Consider the following 20,427-nt stretch of genomic DNA (forward strand, 5'->3'; position numbering starts at 1 on the left):
GTTAAATAGTGAACTAATCCTTGTGGGAACTACACTGGAAACACATCCTTTTGATGATGATTCTCCATTTACAATTACATTTTGAGAACTATCAGGTTAGCCAGCTTTTAATCAATTTAAAATGTTATGCCATGTTAATTTTATAATCAAAATGCCATGCAGTACCAAGTCAAACTCCTTACAGAAGTCTTAAGTATATTACATCAACACTATTACTTTTATCATCCAAACCTGTAATCTCATAAAAAGATATCCAGTTAGTTTGACAGGATCTATTTTCCATAATCCCATGTTGATGGGCATTAATTATATTACCCTACTTTAATTCTTTATTAATCAAATCCTGCATCAGCCACTTCATTATCTTGCCTGGGATCAATGTCAGCCTGACAAGCCTATGAGGCATAAACCAGATTTTTGATTCTTTCCCCTTGTAAAAATTTATGGTATAGTTAGAAACATGGGTAAGGTATTTTTAAAAAATATATGACAGAATCAAGACACCGGAATTCTATTCCCGACTCCGCCACTGACACATTCTGTGACACCGGCCAATTTATTTCACCTCTCTATCTTCTGTCATAGAACAAAGATAACTACCCTAAAATAAGGATAAGCAACACCTGCGCACCTTTGTAAAGCACATTGATGTTTACACATGGAAACTGCTATATAAGTGCTAAGAATTAGGATTATTACAATCGAGAACTAGTATTCACTCACACATCCAGCATTTCTAGTGGATCCGTCACCCTTGGTGCTCTTCTAAATCACGAGATTTATTTTAAGTTGGACAGTACTAGGGCAAAAATGTAAGTCATGACATGTACACTGGTGGTCCCCAAAGTGTTTCATTAATACAACTTCACTTCTTAGTCATAGGACCCAACAAAAACAAAAGATCACTCAGCTGCAAATCTTACTGAAAGAACATCAGTGAGAGAACACTGCTGAATCAAATCAGCCTTATAGTCTCATCTAAGCCTCTACCTATCTCAACAATAAAAGAGTGATTTAACATTACACGGACAATAATTTGAAGACTTATCAGATGTCTCCAACATTCATACTCAACACAAACAGTAGCTGACAAGGTATGTGAATGGGGACTTCTGATCAAAACATTAACAACTTGATTAAGCTATGACACCAGGGTTAAATACTTTTGTATTTTCAGGTATAAGCGGATGTCATAAAAATTGACTGTACAAATAAAGCTAGTTCTGTCTGAGAGTGACCAGATTGGTGCCAATATCCTGCTGTACTAAGTCACCTAGCAAAGTCCTCACAGACATGTGGGAGAAATTTAAATGACAAGAACAAATTGTTACCATATTTTATACTCCATCCCTTTACAGGTTGTTACCATCGAAAGTTGTAACCTTCTGCCTTAATTTTCAGATGGTTATTCACCCTCAAGGCTCTTCCGGACACAGTAGGTGGGAAAGGGAGCTATTTCTGCTAACTACATCCTTGGCTCCATTCCATATTTTTCTGGCCAGCTGACTCGCACCTTTGGCTATTTATTATCTTATTTTTGTGACACAGCCCACAATACCCATACTGTCGTCCCCAGGGGTTACAAATGACGTCTGATTAAATTAAATTTAATGCAATTAAACCAAACTGCAACTACATATCTGACACTGAGAACATTTTCAAGAGTAGTCACTGATTTTTGGTGCCTCAATTTTTGGATGCCTAATTTGAGACATAACTGGGCCTGATTTTCAGAAGAGCTCACAGCTCCTCTACATGATCTGAATGGAAGAAGCAGGAACTCATTACTTTTATAGACTCGCCCCTTCCTATATCAAGACAGGCGTATCCCACCCTCTTCCCTGTCACTCAAACCCATAATCTCAGCTTCATCTCTGATTTAGCTCTCTTTTTTGGGCTTCACATCCAGGCCACATTGAGATCTGGCCCCTTCTTTCTGCGCAATGTCTATGAGAGCTGACTTTTCCTCTCTCCCCATACAGCCAAGACTCTTGCCTAAAGTGTGATAATCTTATGCCTTGACTACTGTGTCTTCTCTAGCCTTGAAGCCTGCCACCTTGCACCACCCATTTCCTGGCTTGTTGGTCTGCCTATGTCACACTCACTCTCTCTCTCTCTTTCTCTCTCACACACACCCTTTAAGTTCCTCCGCTAAATCCCCCTCTTCCACCACATCAAACACTAATGTCTTGTTCTAGTCTTCAAAGCCCTTCACAGTTTACAAAAAGAAAAGGAGTACTTGTGGCACCTTAGAGACTAACCAATTTATCTGAGCATAAGCTTTCGTGAGCTACAGCTCACTTCATCGGATGCATATGATGACGTGAGCTGTAGCTCACGAAAGCTTATGCTCAAATAAATTAGTTAGTCTCTAAGGTGCCACAAGTACTCCTTTTCTTTTTGCGAATACAGACTAACACGGCTGTTACTCTGAAACCTTCACAGTTTAGTCATACCCACCTATTTGCCCTGTTTCCTTATCATGAAGTCAGCTCTCACCTTCACTCTTGAATTGCCTGCTTGTCCTCATTGCCACAAGACCCTTTGTGCTTTCTCCCAGGCTGCTCTTACAAGTGTGAAAAACTCCCAGTCAAAATCCGTAAAGCCACCACTTTATCCTTTTTCACATCCCTCCTTAGAACACACCTCTGCTTGAATTACACAAGAAACTGCCATACAACAGTGAGTAGGCACGAGATGTGTTGTGATCACTCCTTCAGATTGACTAAGAATTGTTCACAGAGCTAGTCTGTGCTAAAACATTTTATTATTTCTGTTCCTCTGTCCTCCTCCTCTACACTTCCCATCCGTTGTTTATCTCACTCTCATGCTATGTCTTTTAGTCTGCAATTTCTTAGACTTATGCTGGAGCTGGTGGTGACAGTATAGTTAAAGTTGTGGTTTTAATATGTTTCTACAATGCCTGTTACAATGGTGTTTCCACCTGGTTGACTTCTGTGAATGCTACGATGATCTAAAGGGTAAATAACAGTAGTATAACAGGACAAACTGCAGGGTTATGATATTTGATATAGGAGAACAATTTAGCATGTGTTAGGTGCTTTATGCACAAGAAAGAAGACTGGTAACTGCCCTGAAGAGGTTGCAATCTGAACAGACAAAAATGAACACAGAAAAGGAGAAGAGTAAAATGACAAAATGTTATAGGTAGGACTTTTTTGACTGGGCCTTTACTTAGTGCAGGAAATCCCCATTTCTGGGTGAGTAAAATTTAAAGACAAAATTAAGAAGCTGGGCTGATGCCACTTGGAAAATGTGCCCCTAATGTTTATCAGAACACTCCCTGCAAAGCTTAGCCATGTTCCAGCCAGTTGGGGAACACTGAATATTTCTGGAGGACATGGGGGGTGGCAGGAGCTGAATTCCAACATTCCCTAGGCACATACAAGAAAAAAAATGCACTTTATTCCATGGTTTGAAGCCGAATGATTTATAATTTCATACAAATAAAGATGTAGTTGTATAAAATATGAATAATTATCACATCTTCATATCCTGGAATGGAAGGAGGGCTGTAGGGGTAACAGGCTTAGTCCAAAAGGCAGAGGGGGCAGGGGAGAAAAAAAGCATTGCACAAATATGTCTTCTCCAGGCCATCAAGGAAGAGAGTATTTACTCCTTAGTAAGAGAGGTGGCTATAATGGAATTATGATCTTTAAGAAGTGAGGGGAGAGCATGGGAAAAGAGATCCTTAGAGGTCCAGAGGTGTGGAGGACTCCTGGAAGTGGAAAAATTGCTAACCTTTTTTTTTTTTTTTAAAAAAAAAGCTTGTTTTAAGAAGCAAGTTGTGGCCTCTTCTGAAAGATAAAGAATCTGAACGCTGCTTTTGCTTTCATTTTCAGGTCAGGAAACACAAACACACAAATCACAGACCACTGTCTGCTGGTGGAGAATGGGATTTCTTGATTAATTATAGGCTTTGTCTAAGATCGCATTATTAAATGAGAGCTTTCGGACTCACTAGCCATCAGATTTCATTAGAGTACTTAAATACCATTGAATTTTGGTCCCTCAGCATTTTAGCACAGAACAACAAACTGCCCCCTCCAGCCAGTAAGTGGCTTGGAAAAAGCTCTGAGCAGATCATTGCTGATTAATTAATTATCAGAAAGACTTAACTTACCATTCTGAATGAGGGTTTGCGACCGTGTGAACCTCCCGTGGACAGCTGTCATGTGCAGTGGACTCTTGCCATCTTTACTCTAACAAAAACAAAACGAAAGACACTTACCTACAGTATAAAGTAATGCCATCAATGTCGAGTTTCTCAAATACTATCAACAGCTTGAAATAATAAAAGTAACTAGAGCTCAATCCTGCAGTTCTTACTCAGACCAAACTTCCATCAAGTTTAAAGCACTGTAGGGCTGAACCCAAGATTCATATGAGGATACATGCAGAATGCCTTTTTTCTGTAGGTGTCAGACCTTCTTCAGCAATGGGAGTGGGAAATAAGGCAGTCGTTGTTGTGAATAAATTTTCAGAAATATTCCACCAATGTGGGGTACATGGTCCAAATTGGTAATAGATAAGTGTTATATTCCTGAGTGTTATTTACTTTCTAAACATTATGAATAATTCTCACAGTATTTCCTTATCTTCCATATTGCCTGGGGAAAAGCCAGGAAAAACACAGAGCTAAGTTTCAGCAGTCCCTGGAAAGTGTAAACAAATACAAACTATTTTTCAATTTAAATAGACACACATTAAAATGCAGTCCACTACATAAAGAAAAGAGCTTTGATTAATAAACTACTATCCAAAGAAAAATCGGATGTCCATCAAAGACCATGAGAAAGCAGGTGCAAACAGTTAAGGAAAGGTAGAATGTCTAATGGTCAAAGTTTTGGAGCCAAGGGAAAGGACCTCTGTCTAGGAATATTGACAGGGAGCCTGAAGAGGAACAGAGGAAGGATGTGGAACCTGATGACTCAAGCTATCCCTTCTTTTTTTGAATCAGGCTTTGGATTCATTTTCAAACGCAATTCCCAACTTTATTTTAATAAAATAATACTGATTACTGAGCATCTATTAATTTAAAAAAACTTTACAAAGGTGGGTAAGTACTATTATTTCCATTTTACAGATGGGGAAATGGAGGCACAGACTTAAGTGACTTGCAAGAGGTCACACCACAAGTCGGTCACAAATACAGCAATAGAATCCAGCTCTTCTGGCTCCTGGGTTGGAGTCAGAATTCCCTGATCATCATTAAGTATTATTTGTGATACAATAGCATATAGAGGTCCCAAACAGGATTGGGGCCCTATTGTGCTGGGACTGTACCTGACATTTTTACTACTCGACAGAAGCCCAGAGGAACATGCAGAATTGTGTTGAACACATTTTTAGGGGGAATACCCAAAATAATTATTTCTGTGATAACTGTAGCCCACTGGATGTGGTCTTGACTGCACTTCTGGGATTGTACTTAAGTAACAGCGCAAGTCCTCAGAAACTGATTGGCCTTGAGTTTCAGGGTGCCATTATATCATATCAATCAAGGCACTATGAGCCTCCCATGAAGAAAACTTAATTCGAACTCCCAGCAGCACTGTGTTATTCCATCAGCCAATTCCCTGAAGATTTTACAGTAACACTGCATTTTGTTATTCTCACTTGCAGCCACTTGTGGCATGCAGAGATTTTAAACCAAAAGGGGATAGATATTTAGGCAGCTAAAATTGAAGAGATGAAAGGTAAGCTGTACCTGAATATTAACGTCTGCTCCATTATTCACTAGCAGTTCAAGACACAAAGCTCCATGAGTGGAGGCAGCAGCAAAATGCAAGGGGGTAAATCCACTGTTATTAGGCTGATTAACATTAGCACCATAGTCAATCAACTCATTAACTACAGAATCCTGACCATTATAACACGCAATGTGAAGCGCAGTATTTCCGTAGACATTCATTTCATCAATCTGCAATGAGACAAGAACATACGGTTAAAATGACAGACATCAGCTCGTGGCTTTTCACCAATTCTCAGACCTCAGTGGTTCATGAGCCAAATGAGAGATCAACACTATCCAAAAGAGCCAAAATAGTGTGAGTGGGAAATATTTAGTTTATATCTATCTAAACTATATACATATATTATTCACACAGCAAATAAGTTAATAACATAGTGCAAATTCATAACTTAATTGATTAATAACATAGTAAAAGCACCCTGATTGGTTAATTATTAAATCACACAGTGTTTTAATATCATGTGCTGAAAAGAGCCACAGGAGACACCCTAAAGAGTCACTTGCAGCTTGAGAGCCACAGTCTGAGCATCACTGCTTTACATAATGCACCTCATGCTGCAAGTGGAAATAGGTGGAGGCTTGAATTGTCATGGGTCAGTGTTCATAAGCAACTTTCATTGACAACAAAATACCCCAGTAACGCTTCATTCTGAATGTTTTTCTTTTATTATTAACTTTTTGCTCTGGTGGCCATTTTAAAAAGTCAATGTAAAGCTAAAGACTGGCAGCAGGACAATCTCATGATGACAATGAAACTAAAACTAAACTGGAAAGCTGTTACATCCAAGAAGGAAAGTAGGAGAAATAATAAGTTCAGGTTCCTTTAAAAATAATTATTGCAGTTTCATTTTAATGACGAGCCAGACTTCAGGTCTCTCTCTACAGATTTCTTGGGGGGGTAGGGGGGGCAAAGAAACCACACAGTCCTTTATACTGCATCCTAATAAGAAGCCAATACTCAGTACCACAGTATAATAAAGGTATTAAGAAAATCTTAGATCCAGACTTTTCTGGATTGCTTGTGTAGAAATTAGTTGTTCTACAAAATTAGATGAAGCAAGGTCAACAATGACACTCTACAAAGTCAAGGAGACTACGGCACAAGTCATTATCCCTGCTTCCCAGACACGAATGCTGTATGTTCCCCAATTTCAGGGGATTATTTGTCCCTGCAAGAGATTTTTAAGTCTGCTGGGGAATGGACACTCAGATGATCACACACAAAATCTGCATCTCTTGGCAGCTACTGCACACAGCATTTGGGCCTAGAAAGCGGTCCAATGTGTGAGATAGATTCTGTAATCCAAAGAATGGGAAATGGTTTCTTCAAAAATTCTGCCAATGTCTGTAGCAGCATCACCAGCCAGACAAAATCTCCAAATAAACAGGAGAACAAAAGCCAGGGCAGCAGAGAATTTTCCATGATTAAAGTACAGATTATAAAAAGATTACAAATAGTTACCCAAACCTCAGTATTTTGTGGCTTTTCTTTAAAATACCAATTGCTACTTACCTCTACACCTAGATTAAGAAGGTGTTTCACTACATTAATCTGCCCATTGGATGCAGCAGCATGAAGTGGAGTATAACCCTTTTTGTCCTTACAAGTCACCTCTGCACCATGGTTAATCAGCAAGGCAACAACTTCCAGGTGGCCTTTAAAAGATGGGGGAATGGAAATCATCAGTGACCTATACGCTCCTACAGTGTAATTTACTCAAATTACTGTTTTCTTCCTAACTCACTGTTCTTTTTGCTGCTGCTTCACAAATGCTCTCACGGACGACTCATTTTGCAAGAAAATATCCTTAATCCTAGTGTAAGACATGCCTGCTTGGTGTGGCATTCTGTCCCCCTCTAGTAGTGACTCGGCCAGCTAGAGATTGATGAGCCTGCTACAGCAGCTGAGGAAATGGAATGCCTCTTTTCAAGATTTCCATCCAGTTTTTTGTGACCTCAAGTTAGTCAGTAACGCCTCATTCTAACAGCCCCGGATAAACTGGCTCTGGATGTAAAAATTCGGTTCAACGTCACTTATCCCTCCAGTTTATGAGATTTCTTGTGAGCACAGGTTGCACTACTTCACCTACTCTACGGGCCACCACTTGGAGTGGGCAGCAGGGATCAAACCTGGGACCTCTTGATCTTAAGGCATCAGCCTCCACTGCCCGTCCTAAAAAACACATCTCTGTCAGCCAAGGTTGTAGCAGGTTCATCCATCTCTAGCTGGCCTAGCCACCACTAGATGGGGACAGACTGCCACACCGAGCAGGCATAGCATACACTTCTCATTAAGGAATCCAGATGAAATGAGTGTTTGTCCTGAAAAATGTGTCAATTCCCTGCCCAGTGAACAAGTTCCCCATTCTTCTCTTTACCCTTTCATACCCTGTTCACATGCTACTCCCCTGTTAATAGAAGGAAGAGTGAGCATACCAGCCTGACAGCACTGAAAGATTCCCAGAAGAGGGTTCTGTCGGTGCCATCTATTAATTCAGCTGCCAGGTCCTTTCTATGGTCATCTTTCTGGCAACTGCTCTGAGTAAAGGAACCTCCTGACTGGAGCATAAGTACATAGCATTTAACTAGCCTCTCTGGTGACCCCACCCACACTGTGCCTACTACCTGGTTAAGACTGAGTTTTCCTCTATTATAGAGGATATAACTAGGCCACCTTAGTCAAGGGGTTGATCCCAAGCATTTTGAAACCAAATGTGAGACTTTCCATTGACACCAGTGAGCTTCGATCATGTTATAGGTGAGCAAGTGTAGTAAGGGAATGTGCCTCCCCCCCGCCCCAAAAAAATTCATTATTAACCTCAAAATATGCAAGGCACCATAATACCCATGGTATTTACAAATGTCTGAGTCCCAACCTTGTTTCTGTGTCATACAATCTGCACGCTGTACAGGCTGGAAAATCTTTCATCTCTACAGAGCAAAGTTCAAATCCCAGTCTAGGTCAGAAGCCAGCCTTCACATTCGATATGTGGGCATCACAAAACTACACTACATTTTCCCACAGTTTGGAAACTCCTTGTCATCTCTTTCCCATAAGGGACCAAGATTAGAATTAAAGTGAACGTTACAGGTCAGGAGTGAAGGTGCAGTGGCAGTCAGTTTGAGGGCCCATGAATTGCAGATCCAGGGATGTGGTGGCAGAATTGTGCGAGGGCATGCACAGCACTGGCCAAGATTATGGTCCCTGTACTTCTACCATGTTTACAGCAGAGCTCCCATTGAATTCTATGGCACATTTTATTTTTAAAATGGATGGGATGATATGGTCAACTATTAATTTAAAAAGCAAATTTGATGAACATTAGCAATGATGTGAATGCACGAATCAAGAGATGCCTTGTGATGAAGGAAGACAATTAAGAGTGGAAATGATTATATAGGACTTTACCGCTACATAGTAACCCAACTTGTTCTGAATAAAGAGACAAATAGGAAAAACAACGATTTCAGAAAAAGCATATTAACTGCATTTGTGCTAGTCATATCTGTTAATTGATTGTCTCGTTAGACTGACCTCACACTTGGTAATGCAACTCACATCTTTTCATGTATTTATACCTGCTCCTGTATTTTCTACTCCATGCATCAGATGAAGTCGGTTCTAGCCCATGAAAGCTTATGCCCAAATAAATTTGTTAGTCTCTAAGGTGCCACAAGGACTCCTCATTGTTTTTATCTAACCTAGTTCTTATTGAAATCTATGCTACCGCTAATTGTGACAAAGGAGAGTTTAATATGTATTTTTCATACCAAATATATTTGAGGCTTGAATTAAAGTCAGAAGAGAAAATGAAATTGAAAAAAAGTAATATGAAAAAATATTCAGGTTATGTTAGATGGACACTTTGGGCCAGACTCTCAGCTGGTATGAATCAGTGTAGTTCCATTGAAATCCATGGAGCTGTGTCTATGATATCAGCTGATGATCTGAGCCCATAGCCTTAATCAGAGTAATTAGAATTTTCACTTTCCATGGCAGGAACTGGGTCTTGTGTAATACAGAGCACAGTGTTGGTACTTCAGTAATAAAACAGACTACAACACGGTTCTTACCCATATATGCTGCCCAATGAATAGCTCTCCTGTCCTTTTTGTCAAAAGCATTGATGTTTGCCCCTTTGGCTAAAAGCAAGTTCACCATCTAAAACAACAATGAAAAGTAAATCTTTGGGTCAGCCATGTATTCCATTTACATGGATTAGTCTATCAAATAATGCCGTCACCCTGGATGTAATGCTTGGGGCGGAGGGCAATACATTGTTGTGAATTGTCGAGCAAATCACACTTGCCTTTGTATGATATGAGCATAAGTTTATACAGGAAAACTTAAGCCTTAAAATTAGAGATAGTTTAAAAATCCCTTCCAGGAACCTGTAGTTTAATTAAACTAATCATTAAAAATGTATGCTTTTTTTTGTAAAAGGCACAAAACTCCCCAGCCTGGCCCAACCCCACCTGAAACATGCCGGTAAGAGTTTTCATTTGTACATTCTAGTTCTACATTGCAACTCTTCCAATACTTTATTTTTTTAAAACGGTGTGGATTTAGTGATTGTGGAAGATGTTGGATTCATGGCAGTGGGAGACACTCTGGAATCACAAAACCACATGAGCAGCAGCACTGCACGCTTTTACATGCTACCCGTCCAATGCATCTCAATCCTGAGCGACAGGGACAACATTATAAAGGTGAAAGGATAATTCAGTCTGCATGCTTATTCAGGACTCAATCCTACAAGGTGCTGGGCACTCTGGCCTTGAGCTGGGAAAGCACCCAAGCATCTGCTTAATTTTAAGCATGTGAGTAACCCTTAACGTCAATGGAATTATTCATATACTTAAAGTTAACTACACACTTAGATACTTTGCTGGATTGGAGCCAATCCTTCATGCCTAGCATGATCGAGCCTTCAGTCCTTGTTCCCTCTGCTGACACTGCCAACAAGTGTGCCATTTGCTATTAACTATCACGATACTGGCTTGCTTGAAGTAACCCCCTGCCCACTAGCAACGGGACTCAGACCAACTCATTTCATATATGCCAGCAAACAGCTAGCAGAAAGTACAAAGCTTCAGTTGCGATGACTAAACATAAAAAATTCCAGATCTCCCAGCACCATCCAGACATTAATATCAGGACAAGCAAAAACACACAAAACAATTTGAATGTAAAACATACAACGATTTTCTGTATCCAGCAAAACAAACACTTTAATCTCTTCAATGTTCATTGGCGAAATGAATCAGAGATTTTATTAAAACTATTTAATCTATAACTAGTTGTGCACTTTATTACACTCTACCATTAAATGGCATTACATCAAAGAAAGTCAATCATGTTAAAATGATAAATATTAACTCTTTCCTAAAATATAAAACTTTTAAAAGGGCGGTCTCTATAACTCCTTTTATAGCAAATACCTGTAGGCTGCTTTTTGTAAGTTACAACACAGTAAATTAACTTCTGATTTTTTGTCAATTGTATCAATCTCAGTTGGAGAATTTTTATTCACACTTAGGCCTAGATCAGCGGTTCTCAATCTATTTACCATTGTGGGACACATATGCAGCTCTCTATGTCTTACGTGGGCTGCATCCACACACTATATATATTACCTGTCTGGCCCTGAGGATATCACATGGGCCGCAGCTGTGTGCTGATTGGGCCGCAAGCAGCCTGCAAGCTGAGAACCACTGGCCTACATCCTGATGTCAATGGATCTCTGCGCTGGGATCAGGACCTTAATACAGTGGCTTTCAATTTATAAGGGTGTAATTGTTTAGTGCAGTGGTTTTCAACCAGGGGTCCGGGGCCCTGTGCGGGGGCACGAGTAGATTTCAGGGGGTCCTCCAAGTGGGGCCAGCGTTAGACTTGCTGGGGCCCAGGGCAGAAAGCCGAAGCCCCACTGCATGGGGCTGAAGTCCAGGGTCCTGAGCCCAACTACCTGGGGCTGAAGCCAAAGCCTGAGCAACTTAGTTTCGTGGGGCCCTGGCAATTTCCCTGCTTGCTACCCCCTAAGGCTGGCCCTGGCTTTTATATGCAGAAAACCAGTTATTGTGGCACAGGTAGGCCATAGAGTTTTTATATCATGTTGGCAGGGGGAGGGAAAGGGGGGGACTCTGAACCAAAAAGATTGAGAACCCCTGGTTTAGTGAACACTAAAGAGCAGTGGTTCTCGAACTTATCTTAATGCACCTCCCATTTCTTTGTGTTTATAGTAGTTTATGCCCCCACCACCAACACACAAGTACATATACAGATTAAAAAATCAACATGCGACTCACTAAATATTAAAAACAGTACGGCATTGATTGAGACAAAGCCAACAATCCATTGTAATAAAAGCAAAAAAGCAAAACTGATTGTGGTCGATGCTTACAATTAAATGTGCACATCACATCGTAGCACATGGGTTAACGTACGGATGGCAATGACTTTGTATCATGCTACGCAAGCTCAACAGAAATCTGTCAAAATGCACAGCACCATCTAGAGTCAACTCCACAGCACCATCTGAAGACCTGATGTGTGGTCTTAGCTTAGCTAGCTATTCATTACTGTGGGTAAAATGTGTGCAGTAAGTTTTTTTTCTAAAGCTTGTCACATACCCCCAGATTACATTCCACACCCCTCTAGTTTGGGAACGTATGCTGTAGAGAAACTTACTCCACAACCCTGCAATGTAAATGGAAGTAGCATGGTCTATTTTTAAACCAGAAACAAATTTTCTAGAAAGCTAATTAGAAAAGCACAATGATTGACTTGTGCATAGTCCAGACGCTTGTGTTCCTCTTATGAGATAATGAATGCTTCTTCAATAATTTTTGCATAGTTCATTGTGCCCATAGGTTCTGTATTGCACAGGCAGTTAACTACGGGATAACACATTGGACCAAATGTTGCTTGCATTTACAAATGGTACCAGCCCACTGACTTCAGTTAGGTATCACCAGTGAGAGCAGAAGTTGGTCTTATGTCTCTAATAAGTGAAGGTTGGATATCTAGCTACCTTTGTCATACAGAGATACATGAACTCATCGTTTATTTTGAATTAGACAACAGTGCCACAAATCAATAAATTATATCAACAATGCTTCTCGACCACTTACCTCAATGTGGCCATTCAGAGCTGCATGGTGTAACGCTGTCCGCCCCCCTCTGTCAGAGACATTGACACTGCTCAGCATTGGAATGATTACTTCTGCGCACTTCACTGCTTTGTTTGCAGCTGCTACATGCAACGGTGTCTGCCAGTTCTTGTCCCGAGCATTAACATCCGCTGAATGCTTAATCAATACTTGCACTGCTTCCTGCAATGGAAGCACAGTTATAAACATGCTATTAAAATAAATATAGGGCATGTCTATGTATAAACATATCTCTCTACACGTCATATGGTGAAGTGTGGAAAAAATGGTTCTTGAGAGTTACTGGTAGCCATAGAAAACTCATATGTGAGCAGGGAAAAAGACAACCAGAGACAGTCATTCAAAAATATTCTGGTGCGGGGGAGGTGAAGGGGAAAGAAATTGTTGATTCAAATGCCCTTGTATTACATGTCATCTTATTGTGATACATTTAACTTTCTTCATATATATTTGTAATCATTTAAGGCAGAGTCTTGCATTGCTAGCCTACACAAACTTTTCCTTTTGGGTTTTAGAGTGTGCAAAACTGCAGGATTGGGTCCATGCCAGATAGGTCCACCTACCTTTAACACTAGACATTATAGCCATGTTCTACTCGAGGAAATGAATGTATTTAATGTATCTGAGATTGAAATGGGGTAAGTATCGTGTATGATGAATTCATCTGTAAAATAAATAAAGCACTATTTGGACAGTAAGGCCGAGACAAAATTGCTATATGCAGCAGTGATAACAGGACAGAGAGAACAAAAATCCAAGTTAATTGTGCAGGCGACAAATTTCAGGCTCAGAACGTGTGAGAGTCCCAGATTAAGCTGACATTCATGTCCTTAGTGCCTGTCAGCACTCTTTTCCTTTTCCAGTGACCAGAGTTTACATCAAGTGTCTCATTTGGAACACAGAATTTCTTTGGCTTTTTGTCACTTTTAGATAAAACTTCATTTTTACAAGTGATAATTTAAGTGCATATACCAACAAAATTAAACTACATATTTTCCATTTGAGACATTGCACATCTCTTGACCAAGGAAATATGTACCACCCATACTTAGGTGGGCGGAGAGGGATAATATATTTAGAAATCTCACAGTTGAACAGAGAGGTTTGTTTTCTCCCATTTGAAATTCTAAAAAATAAAAGACATTTTAAAAACATCACAACCACTATGGGCTGGGTTGGGGCTGAATCTAACTCAGCCATGCGGGGTGGTAGTGGGGTCACCCCTACAGGACTGCATTAGACCAGCTTGTATCATGGTAGGAGACATGGAGAGGGAGATTGTATGCTAATCATTCCCATCTCCCACCATGAGCAAGTTAGTTGGAAGGGCTGGGCATTGAGAGGGGTACTGTGGCAGATTATTCCCCCTCCAGGACAACATGGGAGCAGTAGTGGAACTGTGCCTCAGAAGGGTGTCTCAGGCAGAATGCCCCCTGAGACTATGCCAGGGGCAGTACACCTTGGTCCTTTAGCTACAACCCTGAGCAAAGGATAATCTAGCCCTAAAAAATATCAAAAGGACCAGAAAGCTTGTCTTGTCATGTTAAACACATATAGAATGGTACTACATATTTTTGTTAAAAGTACAATTATACAATAGCATTTATACAAAACGTAACTAGGTATTATAAAAAGTTCTAGACACACATATTATTTGCACAATTGGATCACTTTAGATAAAGGAAGAATAAGCAGTTTATTAGCGTGCCTATTATTTGCACATTTTATATTCATATTATACACAAACACACGTGTATTACACATATATATGATGCCTTAAGTTAGATTTAATAATTGTATCATAGTAAATGTGGTCAGACTTTCAGAAGCGCTGAGCACCCTCAGTGACTTCAGTGGGATTTATAGGTGCTACAGACCTCTGAAAATCAGAGCATTTACTGCCCCTTAAATTCTTTGGAGATGTAGACAGAAGTTGAGGCTAGCAGCTGTGTAAATAATCCTTATATTGTAAAAATGGATCCTGATCCTGCAGTCATTACTCATGGAGTAAGGGGTCCCTAATTAATTAAAACTTTGGGTGCCTCAATTCATCGATTTTAAGACCCAAAGGGAACATTATGATAAGCTACTTTGACTTCCTGCATAACACAAGTCATCAAATTTCACACCATGGGTTTGTCTTCAGCGCAACAATTAACTCAAGTTACTCCACTTGAGCTAGCGTCCACGCCCTGAAACAACATGCAAGCTACATAGAATGACTGAATTAGCAGCTAATCAGTTGTAACTCAAGATGCTGCATCCCCGCTGCATTACTTGCTTGAGCATCAGCAGCACTCAAGCTTCAACCCACCTCTGACAGGCTGTAACTAGCTTGAGTTTAAGGCGCAACTTAACTCAAGCTAGAGATTTGTGTGTGTGCATGGGGTAGGGGCAACACATGAGTTATAGCTCCAGTTATCCATAGCCTCTGTTTGCCAGAAGCTGGGAATGGGTGATAGGGATTGGATCACTTGATGACTACCTGTTCTGTTCATTCCCTCTGGGGCACCTGGCATTGGCCACTGTCAGAAGACAGGATACTGGGCTAAATGGCCCTTTGGTCTGACCCAGTATTGCCGTTCTTATGTTATGTTCAGCTAACAACTGGAGTGAAGACAAGCTCAACAATTCATGCATCATTCCCATAGTTTCTGATTGAGCTACGCCCAGTCCTGATCTAAAGACTTCAAGTAATGGAGGATACATCCCATCTTTATGTAGATTATTCCAGTGGTTAATTACCCTCAGTGTTTAAAGTTTTCAACTTATTTCTAATCTGAATGTTTCCAGCTTCAGCAGTTGGAAGTTAAAAGACAAATTTAGGCAGAAAATAAGGCCAGGCATCTAAATAAATTCCTTGATTTGCAGACCCGCTGCATGCTCTCAACTCTAGAACTAATGGGAAAATAGAAATCTCATCCTGAAAGAAATTCCAAAATTTCATTTCATCACGAGTCAGGCAGAAATGTAGAAATCACAGCATTTTTTGTGAAATGAAATATTCCCAAAACATTTCATTTTGATAAGGTTGAAACATTTCATTCTGACTTCATATTATAAAATTTAGAATACAATATAATAGTTGAAATAATAAAGCGTGAACAAACATTTCAATCTTATCAACACAACCTTCTGATATGGTCAAAATGAAATATTTTTACTTCACAGTGGAAAATTTTGACAAAAATCAGCTTGTTCCCATAACATGTTTCCAACAGAAAAACAGCATTTTCTAATAGAAAAACATTCTGTTGGACAAGCTACGACCAGCTCTCCTCAGCTTAGGGTGACCGGACAGCAAGTATGAAAAATCAGGACAGGGGCTGGGGAGTAATAGGGACCCATGTAAACAAAGCCCCAAATATCTGGACTATCCCTATAAAATCGGGTCATCTGGTCACCCTACCTCAGCTCTTAGTAAGAACTGTCCTTAGGCAAAACAAATAGTCTTAAAAGAGGACTCTCAAAAATTGTATTTTGTGTCTCTTTTGCTCTTTACACAAACATAATATGAAGGAACCACGTGAGGGAACAAGTGGGATCCAAATAACCATATTTACTAACTATAAGTCACAACCATTTAAAGGGATACACCCATATTCCTATGCACTACAGTACTGTTTTTCACATACAGAAATGTTTTCTGTTAAGGCTAGGCAAAGTTTTATTAATGTACAACAAATACATCATATATGTACACATCACGTGCCTGGGAGAGCGCACACAGCCTGGATCGACACTACAGCTATTTACTGTAAGAGTTTAACTCTTTTGTCCTCTATTGATTTCAGCAATTTCATCTTCTATGGCAATCCCATAAATTGGTGTATAGCAAATTTACACAATAAGTGAGACTGCTTATCTTAAAGTGTTGATAATCATATATCATTATTAGTCTCTTAGAGGTTTTATTATTAATTATTATTATTATTACTACAGGCCAATTACTTTAAAGTTACTTAAAGAAAATTCACTTTGTACACCTTTGGGACCAAAATTCTACTTGAAGTCAATGGAAAAATGAATGTAAATTTGACTCTTGAGATAGAAAGAAACAGGTGTTGGAAGATACAAATAAAATAAAATAAAAATAAAGGCTTGACAAGTAATTTTTTAATTCCATTTAAAAATGTGTATATACACTTTCATTTACATCTACATATGTATTCCATTTACATTCCACTTGGGAGCTAAACTTTATTCCAATTCTTTAGGGAGGTGTTTTTCTCTCAACTTTTAATTATCTGGCTTTTGAAGATGTAAAATAGATCTTTATCTTACCATAATTTCCATGTATATATTTAGTACAATGGTACTGCTTAGGACTCTGCATTTATATTTCTTTTAGCATTTGCAGTATAATCCAATTATCAGAGTGAAATCTCTCAACCACTTCTAACTGTACAATGCTAAAATTTGATACATACATGAAGTAGCCGGTACAGATACATTTGAGGGTTTGTGGTTTTTTAAATAACCAGTTTAAATCCCTGAAATCAACTTTATGTTTTAATGAGTTTTAAATCCAATACAAAATTTTTTGCATGTGTTTTTGTCAGACTCTAAATGGTTGCAGAGAGACAGAATCTAGGTGTTGAATGGAAGCTTCAGAATAAGCAACTCTCTCTGTATAAAACCTTAGCCTTACAGGTGATTGTTCTAAAAGTGGACTAAACCCACAGATACTTGACAAAACATAATTAGGTCTAACAGTCAACGTTTGGCCCAAGAACCCCCTGGATGGCGGATATTGACCTGGAATTATGGTACTCATGTTGGTAATTTGTCAGATAGCCTGTGCAATGATTTATTTTCACAAATATAGCAATACCAATAACGGCAGCATTTAAAAAACATCTTATGATGCTAAATGTCATTCAAAATGTTCATAAAGTAATGGCCTTCACATGAACAAGAATTAGCAAAGGAAAAAGAACATATGAAAATTACATTTCTATAAAAATATATACATTAAGATTAGCCAATTTACATGGGCGTCAGCTCACTTTTTCTATTGCTCCCTCACATACTGTACCTGTGATATCATTCCTTTTGGAGTGCTAGAATTACCAGAAATATGGAAAAGAAAGCTGCTCAACAGGAACTCTGCAAAGGGTCTTCACTTGCTTTCAGCAGCAAGGGGTTAAGGGTCAGGCACAAAGCCACAATAAGACATGCATTTTTAGCTAGGACTGTCACAACAGATAAAATTCACCTGTATCTAAAACAGCTAAACCATATTGGTTGTAATTACTGGGTTATAAAGATTGTGGCTTTTACTGAAGGTTTATGTCTGACCTCAATTTTTAATGTGGCTTTTTTGTATTTCACTCCTTTACAGCATTCGTATTCTATTAGCTATTTCTTTCAGTGGGCTTCATTGGAAGCCAGCAGCTGGGAAGCTCAGCTAGTAGCTAAGCAATGCTTGAGTTCAGAAATGAGCTAAGGATTCCTGCCTCCAGGCTTGGCAAGCACTGGGATTGTTATGGAGGTGATTCCATCAATTTCTGGAGGACAGCCAGCTCATGTCTGTGTTAAATGCTCCTCTCAGCAGCCAATTCAGTCTGCAGTTGCGTGCATCATGTCAGCTCAATATTAAGAGGATAAAAATACACAAAGAGGCCACAAATGGAAGCCCAGAATGATGGTATACTTGAAAATTCAGTCATGCTTGGGTTATTCTCTCTGATAATTATTATCTCTCCTCTTTTGAGATAGCAATGAAAAACACTACTGTGAGATGCTGAAAGATTTCTTGTTGCCAAATGGAAAAAATATGGACTTAACTCTATTTTATGGGTGAATCAGGGGAATTAAAAGGAAGCTTTATGGATGCCTTTAAACACAGTTATTCAAATCAAACTACACATTAAGCCTGTTTGATCACTAGAGACACACCCTCCCGTTCCAATCCCTCCCGCTTACCTCCACCCCCTACCCCACTATGTCTGACCATTTTAAGGTGATTAGACCAGCACCACTGCACAGTATCTCCCACTTAGGTCAAGATCATTCTATCTACTGATTGTAGGCTGAAAGTCATGTACTTCAGTAACTTAAATAAGGCATCATATTCAGGAAAACAATCAGATACACAGGAGTGGAAAACCACAAGTATCCAGCAGGCTAACAATAAGAACGACACACAGACAGTAGCTGATTACTCTTGCTTTAGTGAAGACCAAAGGATTTTGCAATCAGAAAATCCTTTCCCCCCCTTTTTTTTTTGCATCTCCATTTATACTTTATTGTGGTAATGGTATTTTTTTCATTGTTTGCATGCAACTGCTGGGGTAATCAAACCTTACTCACTTCGCTCCTTGAGGCAACAGCCCGATGAAGAGGGGTCAGCCACATATTGTCCTTGGCATTGACACGAGCCCCTGCAAATAAAAAGTACAGATTATTGACATGCTTTTGATGTAATATCTACAATAATAATACAAAAACAATAATAATAATATTAATGTGTTTCTTGGTAACAAAGGGCTATGCCGTATAGATATGCACAGAATTTATCACAACCTTGCTAGCATCAGATTATTTCTACTTTGTTAACTCTTAGAAAATTACCTTACTTTCAAAAACGAGAAAGGTTCAGCAGTAAAGTGGGGGTAGGAGGCCTAGGTTGTCTATCAAAGATTAGCGGGTCTTCCTAAGACCAGGCAAATGTACAAGGGATGTCAGGAGACTGGGCAACTGAGGTAGGGATCTGGGACCTGATCCTGCAAGCTGCTGAGCCTCTCAACTTTTGGAGCAGACAGCATTTAACATCTCAGGATCAAGTCCAGTGTCACTCATCCAGCAGGAGGAGGAAGAGGATTCTTCAACTTGAAGTGCTTGTTGGAAGTGTTGGGGAACTATTTAAAGGGGCAACGGGGGAAGGTTGGGCAGCTGAATACTGTTGGGTCACTTGTTGAGTGGAGGGGGTAACAAGGATGTTTTGGGGCAGCTAGAGTGGGGTGGGTCAACAGAATACACACACACTAAGAAAGTGAGCTTGCACATCCATGTGAGGACACAAATTTAGTTTTAAGTAATATTTTAAAGCAATCCATTGAGGCACTCAGGCAAACAACAAGACATCACTGGAGAGGGCAGAGAAAATAAAGAGAGCACTTTATTTTAAAATATTGTTGTTATTGTTTGAAAGCAGAACGTTTTACAAATTAGCAGAGTAGTCTGCAAATCTGTCCTGGATACAATTGGATAAGTGTTAGACAAGTATAAGCGTCCTGCATATATCACAAACAAGCCTTCAAATTCTTCACTAACAAAAAGGATGTTTTAACCTAATTTTGCACTAGAACTTAAGCTCATATAATGTACCCAATACAGGGACTTTGGTTTTAATTTCTGTAGTGGATCATTCAAGGTCTAAAGCCCCAAAAGTATTTTCCAAAAACCCACTGCTCATGGGTGCTTACAAGTTTGCCCCTCACTCGTAATGGTCATTGAGAATTTGGTTCTAATGATCA

General features: G+C 39.5%; 1 protein-coding gene across 7 annotated transcripts in view; it reads right to left on the minus strand.

Annotated features, from left to right (window-relative positions):
• The window catches only part of ANKRD44 (ankyrin repeat domain 44), a 208,219-nt gene that overhangs the window by 83,116 nt on the left and 104,676 nt on the right, over positions 1–20,427 (minus strand). For all 7 annotated transcript variants that reach the window (XM_084643631.1, XM_084643630.1, XM_084643629.1 and 4 more), the window contains exons 4-9: positions 19,262–19,332; positions 12,908–13,108; positions 9,851–9,938; positions 7,290–7,432; positions 5,732–5,944; positions 4,145–4,223 (exon numbers count right to left, since the gene is read on the minus strand). In XM_084643631.1, coding sequence (XP_084499757.1) covers positions 4,145–4,223; positions 5,732–5,944; positions 7,290–7,432; positions 9,851–9,938; positions 12,908–13,108; positions 19,262–19,332 — 795 coding nt within the window. The remainder of the gene's footprint in view (positions 1–4,144; positions 4,224–5,731; positions 5,945–7,289; positions 7,433–9,850; positions 9,939–12,907; positions 13,109–19,261; positions 19,333–20,427) is intronic.

Source organism: Lepidochelys olivacea (assembly GCF_965140295.1).
Source record: "Lepidochelys olivacea isolate rLepOli2 genome assembly, chromosome: 11".
NCBI lineage: Eukaryota > Metazoa > Chordata > Testudines > Cheloniidae > Lepidochelys > Lepidochelys olivacea.